Source organism: Podarcis erhardii (genome assembly GCF_964252035.2).
Source record: "Podarcis erhardii genome assembly, chromosome: 6".
Taxonomy (NCBI): Eukaryota; Metazoa; Chordata; class Lepidosauria; order Squamata; family Lacertidae; genus Podarcis; species Podarcis erhardii.
This window is the reverse complement of record NC_138510.1, coordinates 36,874,836-36,891,045: the sequence shown is the minus strand read 5'-3', so window position 1 is coordinate 36,891,045 and position 16,210 is coordinate 36,874,836. Positions and strand designations below refer to the sequence as shown.

The window sequence follows — 16,210 nt, the reverse complement described above, 5'->3', positions numbered from 1 at the left end:
TATCAGTCTCCATCAAGCACTACAAAGTTAAGCAATCCCAGAAACAGTTGAAAGCACAAGTGACAAAGCCCACTTGTTAAGCTCTGATTTATGACTCACTGAATGGTAAATGTGAAAAAAACAATTCAGCTAATTTAATCCCTTAGAAGAGGGAGGACCTGGACCAGTTGCTGGGGTGGACATGTTTGTAATAGAATATAATTTGGCTTGAAGAACATGTAAGTGACCACAGCAATGTGATGATCATGAATTTCTACCCTGCCCCATCTTGAAGGGTGAGGTAGCATCATGGGTCATGAATCCATATACACTGCAAGGTAGCTGTAAGCTTGTTAAAAATCAGTATCACAAGAATGTGGTGACCAATCTGAGAGGTCATATACTCAGGGTGTTTTAGAACAGGGGGCGGAACCCAGTAATTTGTCCCACCAGCACAGGGATTTCTGCTTGTGGTACTGAACTCCCACTTTCCCTGTGCATACCTTGTGCCCTCCTTCAATCTGCTCCAGAGGTTTGGGGGAAGCCTCAGAATAGATTTAGGGGGCACACAGGAGGAGGAAAGCAGGAAGATTTTGTTGCATGAGCAGAAATCCTCAGTGGTTCCACCTCCTCTGTGCTGCTATCCATTCACCTGCTTTCTTGCTTTGGGCCTAACCTGCACAGTTAGGGCAATATAATAGGAGAATGACAAGGTGAATGGCTGCTCCTGTAATTTATCATTTGCTCGGGAGAGGACAGGTGAACAAGCAGCGACAGCAAGATGCAGGAGCAGCAGGACTAGGATTCTCTGGCTGTTGCCCGTGGGCTACTTGGGTGTGGGCCTCAGCAAATGCCCAACACCACTCCTGCAGGTTATATTTTTTTGTTAAAAAAACATTTACGCGCAGAAGGCAATTTCAACACACAGTCTATCAGATTTATTGCTTTCTGGAATTTCTGGAAAGAAAGCAGTAATCTCAAATTGTACAGCTAAAGTGAGCACAACACTCTTGCCCTCCCCATCCCACCAAACATGGTGTTCTTAAATCGTTATAGATTCTAAGGCTTAAAAAGGGGTACAGCAATTTTAAGCACCAGTAACAGGATGCAAAACAAAACTAAGTCACAGAGTTTGTCTTCCTTGACACCCGTAGCTGCAGATGCTTTTGTGCTAGAGAGGGTGTTGGTGGTGGAGTTCCTGAGAACACTGACCCAAGGACTGAGTTCACTCAGATTTGGGTCAGCTGATGCCAAAGACCAGTAGGCATGAGGCGCTCAATCTTCTCCATCATGAAGCTCAAGGGTGACAAAAGAGTTCCAAAGAACTGAAAGAAAAGAAAAAGCTACAATTAAGCTTAATGCTAAAGTTAACACACTCATTCAAGATGTATTCTGCTGACATATTTGACTGGCCTTCATTGAATATAAGTGGAATAATTTAGGAATCAAAACAGATTAGGCTTGGCAGAGGAAAAAACAGATGCACAATATAGTTCTTTTTATTGTTAAACTTTCTAAATACATTTCTTTCTTTTTTTTCAAAAGAAGAGAAGCTCTGAACTTTAAATATGCAAAAAAGGTATACATAGTGACAATGGGGGGGGGGGGATCTGAATTCTCCAGAAAGATGCAGATGCTTTAAAAATAAAAGATTGTGAAGAGAAATGGCTGGATTCACCAAAATATGCCTAGAAGAAAAATTCAGCTGAGGAGCTGATGGGGGAAAGGTACACAAAGAAATACATTTCTACGAAACACTGGCTTGTTAAGAATGCTAGCCTTTTTACAGTTTTGTCTTTAAACAGTTCAGTCAGTCTTAGGCATTCTGTACTTCAGGACTACCCTTATTAGAGATAGGCAAATCATGGAATAAGGCTTCAGTGACAGCAAAAATAACTAACTTAAATATGGAAGCGAGGCAGAGCTAGTGCAGAAACAAAGGTTTTCAAGCCATTAGCTATATTCACTTAATAGTGCCTTAATCTTTGCTTCGACTTTACGAGAAAAAAACTGTAGGCCCTGGTGACCCCGTTCAACCTTCTCATATTCAGCACAAATACTATTTTACACAATGGACCATCCTTTCTCCTAATTGCCTTCTATAATCCACTGGGACCTTTTGCCATTCTTCACATCAGAAAATACAGTCTAGAAAGTTGTCATTTGAAATAGTATTTTAGCTATGCAAATGGATTAATGTTGAGGGAGACAGCCATGCTATCTTCAATTGCCTTGACATAGAACAGTTTGACTCAGCTAACTCTAAAGTTAGCTCTCATTCCAAGTAACTTCACAGCTCCACTACTATATTAATGATACTTTTAATCAAAGGCTCATTCTTCATATCCAGGAATTACACACAGAAGCTAACCTGTAAATTACAAGTGTCGTCTCTCAAATTAATATTACAGATTAAGATGTAGGTTAGTAAGGCAAGAAAACAGTACCTTTCATCCCTGCACATCCAGCTTGTGGGAGACTATTTCACATAGTTCAAATGTAGGCTATTATTCATTACACATCTCCAAGCCATATACATTTTCTCACAGATAAGCAGAAGCTTCTAGTGTTTATAAATTTGAGATGCTCAGCAGCTGTGTATTAATTTAATTCTTGTGTAACTTAATGAGCCTTCGACAAAACAGTAAAGGGATTTATTCCTGTTACAAAAGCAGTTGTCATGCAATTATGTGAATTCATTTGTTGGAATTCAGAGGTCTAGCTGCCCTACCAGTATAATCTCCAAATGAACCCAGTGCTTCAAAATAAATATGCAAGAACACATGGAGTAGCTGATGATAGGATGACAATTTGTTACACTGGTATTTTGTGATATGTGAATTAGAGCTGCCACCTAAGGTGATTGCTTTGTTTCAGATCGAAGGATCTTTGTATTGTTACTTCAGATCTAAGGAAGTGCCATCAGCAAGACTCCATCATATGAACATTGGAGGGATGGAGACACAGAGGGTACATTCCTCTTGCTTCCTGCTTATGTTGGCAGTGAAAAAGGGAACAGAGATGAGAACAGAGCACCCAATTCTACACAGGCTCCTTTCCTTGCATATTGCTAATGACTTCTTGTTTTTGCAAAGAAATTTAAGATTGCCATTCAACTGGTTTCTATCTCTTCAGGTTAAGCAACCACATAAACAAGTTCAAATAATAGTAATCCTGTTTCTCACTGGGACATTCAAAGCTTCTGGAAAGCAGGCCCTGTAACCCATTCCAGCTGCTAACAAAAGCCAATCAAGATCGCTGTGCCCCACTGGACCCAATGGAAAGCTTCCATTCACTTCAATTTAGCAGCTATGAGCCAATTTTGAGCTTTCACTGTTGGCATATTCCTTTGTGTATACGATGCAGCTATTAAAAGACTGGCTGTGGTTTTTGGCCTCTCAACAATTTTTGTTGTAGCTTGGCAAGAGGCTTGTCTGGCGATTTGATTGTAGAGGAAACAAGTGAAATATTATCCAGTGAAAATGCATAAGTCAATGTTATTCTGTTAAATAAAAGATATTAAGTTTTGTTCTTTTACAGAAGTACATAGCTGACAGAACAGATTAGACAGCTGAGAACATCCAATATCTCCTCTGTGGAATACATGGAAGAGTTGGGGGATATGAAGGAAGGCTGTCTTTTAAAAGCATAAAAACTGCTCAAAGATAACCTCATGTAGTCCAAATTTTAAACCTGAAAGTAGGGAACAAATCTTATGCGCTTCTACCACCAGGTGTTATTACTGATCTACTTTCATAGCTTAAAAGAGCAAGAGCTTTGGTGGGGGGCAGTGTTTAGGCCTAGGACTTACCAATTTGTTGCAGGACATGTTAATAATAAGATTTTTTTTAAAAAAAATCTCTAACTTACTAGAGCATGAAGTTCTGTTTTTTATCTCGTAAATGTAGAAAACGAATTAGCCACACTCACTTTCTTGAAATCTGAAAGCAATCTATTTAGTAAACAAGGCAAATAATGTAATCTAAATAAAAGAGTCATTCAAATGAGAGCCTAAGTGCTGTTTTTTAACCTATAAAGTGCTTAGCTTGAGCCCTACATCCCTGAGACCAACTTCCTTTCCTTGTGCTGTCATAAGCATTAATTTCAATTGACCATGGCATTCATGGCTGTATAAATCCACATGCCAAGTTTACACCGCCAGGACACAGAGAGGTGTTCCGTGGCTGTCCTCATAATTGAAGGTCTCACTTCACCTGGAGGTCCATCAAATTCAGAACCTGAATGTAAAACATTCTAAGCTTAAGGAAACGTAGGGTAATTATAATTTAGGAAAGACTGCACATGTGCATGTTTTAATTGCTACCTGCCCTAAGTCCTCAGGAAAGAGAAGGATATAAATCTAAATAAATAACCAAATAGTTCAATAATTAATTTAGTAGGAGCAAACTGGCTACAGTAGTGAAAATGGGTTAAGGAATGAGTGACTCAGTCATTTGCGAATAAAGCTTACAGCTGTCAGCAGAAAAAAGGAACTCTCTCAATCTTCAGAAGGAATGTTGTATTATAACTTGGTATCAGCTGAGTCAAGAAGACACAGAAACATGACTATTAGCAAGAAACAAGTAGGACCAACAAAAAGGTGTTGTAGTGCAGAGTGTTTGTTTACTGTTCCAATCATTCATCCTTTTTTGAGGGGCTGTTTAAATCCCACCCACTTGCTCCCCCCCCCCTGTAAAAACTTCAGGGTTCCCCTAATATTTCCTGTGTGCTGTTGTTGTTTTGTGTGTGTCTACTGTTTTGGCTATATACATAATATTCTGCAAGTCTGAACACTGAAAGAAGGAATGGTGATGGGCTCCAGGATCATGTTCATGACAGGAGAATTCTGTATACTTTAAATAATTATGGTCCCAAAATTAAGGGGATAAAAGAACTGGAATTAAGCCAGGCTCTTACAGCATTGTTCACGGGCAGTTCAAATGACCACTTTCTGTTAGATTTAATATTTATATCTTGTCTTCTATTACAATAATACTCAAAGCAGGTATTTGGTGGAGGCTTGTTAACTTTATTGGGTCACAGTGAAGTGGCAATTAAAATCACAGCCTCAGATTATACATGGCAGCAATCCTATACCTGGAAGCAAGTCTCATGGAAATTAATGGGATTGAAAGGACATGAACAGGATTGCACTATTAGTATCATTACTTTCGTTAAGTTTGAAATCTTTCAAAATTTGCATTGAAAGAAAAAAACATTGAGTTAAACATTGAAACGTAAGGACAAATGCATTATAGACAGATGTAACAAGAGGACTAAATGTAGGTATTCGTTTTTTACTATGATAGAATGATATTCTGGGTATATCAGCAAATTAGAAAATACAGGTATTACAATGTTTATCTTTTTAGATTTGTTCATATTGAAGCACATAATTGTTTCCAGATATAACATTTTACAAGACTAAGCATGTTTCAGATGCAATTCAAAGTAAATTTATAACGCTTGTAAAGACCAAACTGAAATTTGGTCTCCAAATAAAATTGAGGCCAATGTTACTATGCAAGAAAAACCTACACTAACAAGATTTTGTGTTATCACTATAGTGGGCAAACAGTGGTGATGTTTGCAAGTAACATTAAACCATAGTTTTAAATGGTTTGTTTCCCAGCAGTATGGCAGCAGAAGGACCAGCGGAAAAGTGAAGCGTCTAAGACAGGCATGTCCAAAGCCTGTTTAATCTGGCCTTCATCGCAGTATATGTCCTAGGGTAAAATCCTAAAAAAAGCTCAACAACCTTGGGGTTAAATCCTAAACTCACCAACCCTCATGCATGTTCACTTCATCAAATCTGGTCCTCTTTGAAAAAAGTTTGGGCACCCCGGTCTAGGATTTCAAATTAAGCCATTGTTTATTGTAACTATAGTTTGATGTGACACATGAACCAGTTCACTATAAAAACAACACTGATTTGAACACTGTCAGCTTATGAAAAATTACTTTTAAGGAAACAAATCATTTTGGAAAAAGATAGTTTCTAACTTAGTATATGGCATGAACGAAAACCCTGCTATTCCCATTTAACTGCTCATTAAGGTTGAAATGTTCAGTTACAGACCTGTCCTTGTTTAACTGGGCAGATTTAGTAAGTACTTACAAAAACAGTGAGGGGCAGGTATTTTAGAAGGGGGTTCTACCTTTTTCTCACACAGTGCCTCCAAGACTAAGCCTGCTGAGTCATGTATGAATATTATCTAAAAATAAAAAGTATTCACTTTATTCATACGAGAAGATCTGCAGATTCCATCTATCAATGAAGACTTCCTTAACTGTAATAGAGATCCTCCATTCATAAAGTGTTTTCTAGTATCACAGAGCAAAATTCACATTGTAGTAAAAGAAACAACAAGGCAATAGTTTGCGCATTAATGTAGGAACCATATTTCTTTATGGGCTTACTGTTAGTGCATGAATGAAGGGTGGAGTGGGAACCCTCTCCTTCTTCCCAATAATTCAAGCACTGATGATCAGCTTTACTGGAGAAGTCTTTCTTGATGTTCTGGAGTGGTACTCATCCAGACAAAATGACAAAGTCCAAAATCATACACAAGTCAGTGCAAGCTCCCTCTGATTAAGGAAACTCGTAAGAACAGAACTAGTAATGACCATGTTGTTTGACATATTTGAAACTATATACAGTACTTCCCATCAAGCATTATTTCAAAAGAAAGTTTTATATGTGTGCATGCTAGAATTGTTTTCAGGTTTAACACTGCAATTGTTCTATATGTAAATTAGGAAGCAACAATAAAGAAATCCAGCATAGAACTTCACTGAGCTATTCTTTGTTAGTGTAACATTTGACCTTGTATCTTGTTGGAAATCATACAATTTTGCTAGCGCAGTCCTTGAATTAATCAAGCAGATAGTTATATTTCATTCCTTAAAAGTTAGCCAATTATGAACCACATACAAAACTGTTACTGGCATGTCCAGCAACATTTTCCCACATAATGAGTAACTAAATTTGGTAGAAATGAGGCCCCTGTTATCAGACCTACATATTTTGAACACTGCTTAATGAAAAGAAACTAGAATATGGATTTCATGCAACTTTGACATTCAAAAATTAGTAACTATGCTCTATTTCTGATCTCCACTTGTTGTAATACACATATTCAGCACACACTCTCCATCCAAGGCTATACAATAGCAAAATCAATGATCTGGTGTATGCCCGGTTCAAAAGTTCAAGGGTAGGTACTCCGAATCACAGTACTAAACAATGTTTCACAGGAGCTAAAATTGAGAGCAATTTGGTATTTTACAGAGAGGTTGTTGCTGCTATCTTCTAATGCCACAGTAGGTCAAACTACATAGATCAGCATTTTGTTTTGGGTAATACACACAATACAAAAGGGGGTCATGTTGTCCTCATGACCCGATTTCTGAAAAGTCAATAATTAAGACCACTTTCAGCCTAGATCTGCACTACCTTAACCATAGAAGCTACAAGAGACACCTGCAACAGCTGCTTGGGTGAAGAAACTCCACCTTGTGGTACCACCAGGTGTTGTTGAACAGCAGCTCACATCATCCCTGCCCACTGGCCATGTTGTCTGGGGCTGATGGAAGACTCCCAACAAAATCTGGAGGGCACCACACTGGCTGCCCCTGGACTAACATCAGGCTGCTCTGACAACTGTTTCCTGGCCAAGGTCATTTCTACTGAGATATGCTGTGAGATGGAGATCCAGAAGGACAGTAGCAACTGAAATACCTGAGGACTGGGGAAAAGCTGTATACACATCCTGCACCTCCCTTGTAACTCTTGCCTATTTAAATATATTATAAGCATCTTCAAGATGTTTAGAATAGGTGGTATAAATACTCAAAGTAAGCAAGTAAAATAAAATAGTGACAAAGTGGAAGACCCTTAACAGGCATGTAGTACATCAGAAAAGAAAAGAAATGACAGTTCAGCAGATGGTACATGTGGCATCATCTGTTTACATGTGTGGTTCAATGGACCTTCAAAACAATTCTGAAAAGAGGTAGGATGCTTGCTTCGAAAAGGAGAGTAAATTGGAGATCTACCAGACAATGCTGGTGCCCTGTGAATATGGAATGCATGGTGTGTTTACTGTACAGTATTCATTAGGATCCTGGAAGCATCTTCCTATCCTTCTCTGGCCTTAGAAGTATGCTTTGTGCTGATGTGTTAGTTGTTTCAGTGCCAAGGATGGATATGTTTATTTGCTCATGCAATTTTAAGGGGTTGAGTGGAGTAGTAGTTAGTCTGCTTTGTGGTCTTAATAATTGTTTTAGTTGTTCCTGTTGTTTTAATGTATTTGAACCAAGTCTATACAACATTTTGTGACACTGTATCTAAGTGTATGCGTTTTAGCTGGTATCTTGCCCTGGAAGCCTTTGGGATGAATGATGGACAAGAAATAGCCAGTAAGTAAATAAATAACATTTGCATAATTCAGGCTATTAATCAAAGCAGTCAGCTTGAAGAAGAGTTCATTCAAACGTCTACCTGATCCCTTTTCAGAATACCAGTTTAGGTAACAAAAGTCCTCATGACTCAAGCTTCTAAGCATATTAGAATGATTACTGACTATCAAGAAAATATGTTGAAGATTATCTCTACAAAATATTAGCCAATCATCCTGATCTGATATAACCACTGAAAACTGGCCAAAGATAGTGCTTTCTTTACCTTTACAACCCTCTTTAGGAATTCTTGTCAATGAGGGCATTTGTTATTGAAGTTGTATTTGTTATGGGTGCCATTCTGCCTCTCCCATGTGACATATCTCAAATTATTTTTATTTTACCATATAATTTTATTCTGCAGTTTGAACAATGCTACTTGTACTTCTTTTTGTTATGCACTGATCCCTTTGATAATTGTGTTTGCCTTGTGCTATCAATACAAAGTGAAAATCACATAGTGAAAATTGACCGCCTTCCTGCCAGAGTAAGCTATCTATATACTCAAAAAAGCTTACAGAAACATAGTGTTTTAAAAACATAAAGAAACAGTAAAATCCTTTTATGCTTCAGAGACTTAACTTGCCATATTTGCCATACATGGAATGGAAACTAAACAGTATTAGGGTAAATAGACAAGCAATGCTTCCATTCAGACCATATAAAAGAAGTTTTCTTTGGTCAGCCACTAGCTCCCAATTAGCTCCCAGGGTACAGTAAGAAAGAATGCAACCGTTTATTTATTTGTACTTAATATGTAACAGGATACTGGGAGATAGTCTCAATATTTTCATCCTAATAATTCAAACACTGTAAGTTAGGGTTGCCATATTTCAAACAATGAAAATCTGGAAAGTTGTTGAGCTTTTTTGGGCAAAGGAGTTTTGCCCAAAGTAGTTGAGATTTTTGGACAAAAACAGTATTCCAGAAGTACGGCAACCCTACTGTAATTATTAGCAAATCCTTACAGTCAAAGAAAAACTGCATGTGGTTTGAAATGGCTTTCGTGCCCCCATGTCCTGCTTTAAAACTGGAAATTGTGGTACATCAGATGTTTCCCCATAATGAGATACAGTCCAGCTGCCGAAAGAAAACCAAGATCGTCATGTATCACCTCTGAAAAAATCCCCTCTTAAAAAAAGAACACTAAGCTATGCTGAATCAGGTTTTTAGATGCCCATTGTTCTGAATTAGTTTATAGTGTTCTAGAGATGGTTCCTGCATGTCATATAAATACATTAAGTAAGCTGAGTCAATACTTACAGCTTTAGCAAAAATGACCATAAGTTCCGGGAACTGGTGTGTGAGGAGCGCTAACATTGCTGTGAAAGAGCACAGCCCTGCAGTAAAGTGGATGAAAAAAGGAAGTTCCTTCTGTGGGTACACAGACACATCATGAAATGCTGGAAGGAAGAAGGGAAATGGCAATAGTTATTTGATATTCCAGGTATTTTAGGGATGGTTAGATAAAGGTCGTGATTTTGCAAAGAAGAAAGACCTATCTGAGATGAACTATGATCTAACTTTAAATAGAGGGGAGGAATCTGCAACACTGATTAAATTAAGAATTGTTTTAAAATACACCCTTTGCAGTTAAGATATACATCAGTGAAAGCCTCAATGGAGTAAAACGTTCTTTCCTTTTAAGAATTGACCAAAGCAACAGAATTTTTAAAATTTGAAACCTGCTGGAGAGTAGCAGCATAAAAAGTGTTAAGATGATTTTATTTATGGATAAGTTTTGTATTTAAAAACTTAACAGGAATGCGTGAGTGATTGTGCTGAAATGTCTTCATGCACTGGAGTTTAATTATACCGGGAAGCCGATGGCTTAGGGTTCGTCACTAGCAGAGGCATTCCTTGAGCAATATCCTGCATGAGTGAGAAATGAGTAATTTAGAGCAGTCTGGGGGCAGATTTTAATTAGTTTTTAAACAGAGCTTTTCAAGATTTAATTTTTTTATTGAATTGCAAAAATATGCAAGTGCACTTGTGGCAGATGTGCCCCTTGGCTGCTTTAGTTATAAGTATGCCATATACTTTATAAACAAAGTTCTCCCAAGATGGAGAAGTTAACACTTATCAGAATCTCACCAGCACCTAGCATGAAACAAAACCCTCATTATAAAATAAAGGGGCACCAAAATTCTCGCACTTAGCAACTGAGAAGTATATTTTCAAATCACTTTACAAAGGATCGTTCATGGGCTACTATCAAGAGCCTAACTCAAGGTTAGAATTTACCAGTGTGGCAAAGAACCTCTATTTTTGCATAGATTCTACTACAAGTCAAGTACATGTGATTAGGAAACTCTAGTGGTTAGGAAGCTCTATGGCTGTCTGGTATCAGTAACAGATAGGTAGCCGTGTTGGTCTGCCATAGTCAAAACAAAACAAATTCCTTCCAGTAGCACCTTAAAGACCAACTAAGTCAGTTCTTGGTATGAGCTTTCGTGTGCATGCACACTTCTTCAGATACACACTGGTATCAGTAAGGCAGGTTTGCCATTTTATAAGGGCTGATTGCTGGTTAACCACTGCTGTTTTGACCACTTTCTGGTTAAATCAATTGTGATAGCCATGCCTCCTAAGGGTTTGACATTCAGAAGGCCAAAACAACCTCACTTTTATTAGGGCTTTATACCAAAATATTTCAAAAATCATGTTTTTTAATTGCAATTGTTTATCACACCAGACCTGAAACATCTTAGGAATCCTTTGAAGACCATGCACATTTCTTGTAGGAAGTGTTTATGCATGAAAAAATATTTTTTGAAAAGGGGGGATCACCACAAGCAACAGTTGCACATGGATCTATTTCACTCCCCATTCTGTAATATTCCTATAGAACAATCTATGTCATTAACGTATTTTTTCCCTACAGAAAATATTGAACATATAAAACATTCCAGATCTGACTACAAGATTCAGTTATTTAAGTGAATGGCACCCTTCCTAGCACACCAAGAATTTCTCTGTGAGTGTAACTCATTTTTACCTATCTAACAGAACATATTTTCAAGTAAGGTTTTTCATTGCCTAACTTTCATGTTCACCTATCTTTAAAATTCACTTTACTTTACATGTATCTCCAAACATCTGAGAGCTGAGCAACTCTCGCAACATACAGAAAAATACAAAAGTACACAGCATGCCAAGCTATGTGCTTGTGTCATGGCAATATATGTGCTTAAAACAGCCACACTAGCTGGAATCTTTAGGTATGGCACATTTCCAGCTTAGGTCTGTGCTGAACCAGTTGACCTTGGGCCAGTTTCTCTCCTCATTTGAGTATGGCCATTTAGAAGCCAGAAAGAAATAGCCTTTTTTTATTTAAAACTTTGAGTTAAAGCTCCAAAGTGTTATCTGAAACTGCAGGTTAAGCAAATGTATGCAAGTCTAATTATTAAATATTTATACGTTGCCTTTTTATAGTACAGTCTCCAAGGTGACCAACATAAATATACAAGACAATTCAGATAAAGACCTCTATACCACCCACAAATGTAGGTCTTCAATCAAGCCGTGCAGGTTGCTTACTGAAGGAGTGCAGCAGCTTCTCGCTGATGTGATGGTGTCTAAAATTGCACGGTGACCATTCTGAAACCTAGATATTGAGCATTTTCTTCACAGTGGAAATGTCCATAACGTGCTGATCAAATTGACATTCCCACAAGGGAAGCACTCATTCAATATTTTCCCACCTGAAAGAAATTGTCATTCTGGCCTGGGGTGCATGAAGGAGAACACAGGCCATTTAAAATGCTCTTCCCTTTTGACAGAACTAACCTAGAGTGCAGAGAATGCTGCTCCAGTCAAACAAGTAGAGAAAGAAACTCAACAACCACAAAGCCGAGGGGCAGTATTGTCAAGTAACACTGAGACTGGCTAAAGACACAAAAGGGGGCAATGATATTTTAACGCCACTCCTTTTGGAAACATTCCCCTCCTCAGGTTATCTTCACAGCACAGAACTCACCACAGCGCAACTCCATTCCATACCAGTCATCTTTAAGATTATTTTGTATTATTTTTATGGTATTTTATGTTCTATTGTATCTATATATATATATATATTGCTGTATACAGCAAGGTATTTTATATGTGTGTATGTGTAATAAATATGAATGCCATAAGATCTTGTACTAGAAACCCCAAGTCATGTGGAAAAGAGAACAAGCCACAGCTCTTCCCCACACCAGCGTCTCACCTCCTGGCCACCAGAGGCAATGCTTCTGTGGGGAGAAGTCATACTGAGGTGGTCTCTCCCAAAGTGTGAGGTGTTGACATTTTCTTTGCAGAATGGGAAGGAGTTGGACCACAATCCCTCCACCACTTCAAATATAAGATACAAAAGGGGGCTAATTTACATTGTTGGATAGCTGCTTCATTTATTTAAAAGCTAACTGCATTCAGTGTACAAGTGTATGGAATATTTATTGTATGCATGTATAGACACACAGGTATTCCAGTTGAGCACAATGCCACACAGAATGAGAACAGACTTTTGTGATTAACTGTAGATGGGGAAAAAAATATACGTGAGAAATGGAACATTTTCTTACTTGGTAATAACTCTCTGTCTGCTGTCTCTGTGCAGCTGGGATAAGGATAAAATAGATGGCCCTTTTCTAATGGATATGGGATCATTCTAAAGGCTGAGGAGGTAAAAAAAAAAAGAAATCAACATCAGACCCATGCAAAATTCACTTTACTAGAGTCGCCTGGAAACAAAGTCATATCTGTGTTCTGTATACCACTTGTGATCAGATTCCTTTTATTAAATTAGCACCATTCTAGCTACCCTCAGACTCACTGACAATCACCTCCCAAGCCATCCAGTCTTCTTTCACAAATCAAATAGGATAGGAATTCAATATTCACATGGCATGTTGCATACATCTTGTTGGCATCAAAGAACAAGACTAGATGATCCATGGAGTCCCTTCCAACTCTATGATTCTAAGACAATATGAATACGATCCAAGATAATTCTTGACATTTTAAGTTTGAAACACCCCATCTAGCTTAGAAAACTTTCTTAGAAAAACAGTGGTTTCTTTCATAAGAATGGAATATTAGCAGCACATGCTCTTCTACATATCAGCTATTTTGTATTTCCCCCGAAGTACTCTGGCTGTGCATTCAGTAACACTGAAGTAACTCCATGAACTGGCTTTTGGAAGGAAGGGGTAGAGTGGACAAGGAAAAGAAATATGCATGCACAATAGATCTTTTAGTGTTCACACTGCAGAAGAGAGCACCTACATGCATGCATTTTTAAAACCTTGGAGCAGAAAGAGAGCACAAGCTGAACACCTGTGTCATCTTAATTGCACCTTCAATGTGACTGAAATCTGGACAAGAACTAATACCAAAACTAACTAAAGTGCAGAGGGAACCTCAATAATGAGTCAGGACAGCCTCACAGTTGAGCTCCAGGTGCACATTTAAAAATAATGATCCAAAAGAGAGAAAGAGAGAGAAATATTAGCTCATGCCACTAGCGAAGAATACTTACTGCCTTCCCATGTGCAGTGCAGCAGATTAAGCGCCCCTTCAATTCGCTTCCAGTGCTGGAGATGGAAGAAAGCATATGCCACTGCTTCACTGTCTCCACGTTTCAGGATATGCTCCGGAGGCAAAATTAAGCTTTTCATTTCTAGCAAGTACTGGAAGAAAATGTGTAAAGTGATGTGAAGCTACACAGGCTATTGAGGTTAGTTTTTCGTATACACAGACTTTCAAATATTTCAAAATTACTTTTAGCTTGATCCATATATTATATTTGGCAAATGCAAATTTGAGAAGCGCCTTATGTACAGGCATATACAGACACCACTCAATGGGGAAAGACTAAATCAGATAAGTGTTCATATTTTACAAACACATTCAGACTTCAGATTGCAGTACGCAAAGTGGTTCCAGGAACATACATGTAATTGCCTTTCTAGACAGACTAGGAGACAGAACATCAGTGAAAATCTTCAGTCCATGTGATGCAATCATTATATTAGGTGCTAATACTAAACCCCAGTTCTTGGAGAATTTATCAAACAGAAGACACCCTTCAGCAACAGACAGCACTGGCTGAACACAAATCATAATGAAAACTGAAGTGGTAGCCAGGGATTAAGCAACTCCGCAGTCCAGTAAAAGCCATTAAAAGCACCATGTGTACTCCAAAGTCCCCTTCCCAACCACTTCAATCACAGGCACTCTTTTCTCCATTGAAGGCGGCCCACAATCTAGATGAAGACAATGCATCTGGAAAAGCAACATGCTACTACTAACATGGGTGGTTTTTGTTTACTGCTTTCTTCAAAAATGCAACTTAGTTTGCACTGCTAAATATGCCAAAGTGGGGGAAATAGTGCATGTTCCTTTTACAGAGCAATGAACTTCCACATTTACGTGCAAGAACAAGATTAGGACAGCAGAAACAAATAACCACAATCAACACGATTTATAAGGAAATGACTCCCAAGAAGTGGAAGAGGATACAACAGTAAATTACAGAAGTAATAAGGGTGATGTGCTCAACTGCCAGCAGGGCCTGTTGAAAACAAAATTTTGAGGAGCCCAGGGAGTTTGTCTTTGTTAGGGTTTCACACTGATAGGTAGGTCCCAAACAATGATACACAAGAAACTCCATTAATAGGTCTCTTAAAATAAATAAATAAGTCTGGCAATTGTTACGGTATGGCTCTGGTTCAGTACTCTGCCTTCACTGCTTTGTCTCCCAGTAAAACAAAAGGCGATGGAGGCTATTAGCCTTACCAAATTGACTTGTGTCCTCAACCAGACAGAGAACTGTATTCACGTGCCATTCACAAAGCAATCTACTGAGTCTATTTTATACCAGGGGGTGGGATGATGATAATAATTTTATTTATACTCCGCCCATCTGGCTGGGTTTCCCCAGCCACTCTGGGCGGCTTACAACATGTATAAAACACAGTAAAACATCAAACATTACAAACTTCCCGATACAAGGCTGCCTTCAGATGTCTTCTAAAAGTTATGTACCGTATTTTTCACCCTATAGGACGCACTTTTTCCCCTCCAAAAATGAAGGGAAAATGTGTGTGCGTCCTATGGGGCGAATGCAGGCTTTCACTGAAGCCTGGAGAGCGAGAGGGGTCGGTGCGCACTGACCCCTCTCGCTCTCCAGGCTTCAGGAGAGCTGCAGCGCCAGCCCCACAAGGTCGGGGGACAGCGGGGAGGTGGAACGCCGCCATCCCGCTGTCTCCCGATGTGGTTTGGAGGCTGACGGCGGGGAGACGTGTGCTTCTCCCCGCCGCCAGCCCCGCAAGCTCCAGGGACAGCGGGGAGGCGCAGCACGTCTTCCCGCTGTCCCCGGACCTGGTCTGCAGGTGGGCGGCGGGGAGAAGAGCGCTTCTCCCCGCTGCCGGCCCCACAAGCGCCCGGGGGGGGGAATATATTTTTTTCTTTATTTCCCCCCAAAAAAACTTGGTGCGTCCTATGGGCCGGTGCATGCTATGGGGCGAAAAATACGGTAGTTCTTTATCTCCTTGACATCTGAAGGCAGGGCATTCCACAGGGATAGGTGTGGCTCTCAAGTTGCTATTGGATCATCCATGATCCTTGGCCATGCTGGCAGGGGCTTATGTGAGTTGGGTTCAACAGAATCCGGAGGGCCACAGGTTCACCATTCCTGTTCTACAGGTATACTCTTCCACAAAATGCAAATGGTTACTTTAAATGCTCTTGTTAGTGTATAATTACTTGAGTATTCCCCCCCTTTTAG

The 16,210-nt window shown here is 39.2% G+C and overlaps 1 protein-coding gene across 1 annotated transcript in view; it reads right to left on the bottom strand.

Moving 5' to 3' along the window:
- Positions 1-894: 894 nt before the first annotated feature.
- ST7L (suppression of tumorigenicity 7 like) overlaps positions 895-16,210 on the bottom strand; it is a 41,155-nt gene continuing 25,839 nt past the window's right edge. The window contains exons 12-15 of the mRNA XM_081864973.1: positions 13,961-14,111; positions 13,005-13,097; positions 9,703-9,842; positions 895-1,304 (exon numbers count right to left, since the gene is read on the bottom strand). Coding sequence (XP_081721099.1) covers positions 1,209-1,304; positions 9,703-9,842; positions 13,005-13,097; positions 13,961-14,111 — 480 coding nt within the window. The 3' untranslated portion in view covers positions 895-1,208. The remainder of the gene's footprint in view (positions 1,305-9,702; positions 9,843-13,004; positions 13,098-13,960; positions 14,112-16,210) is intronic.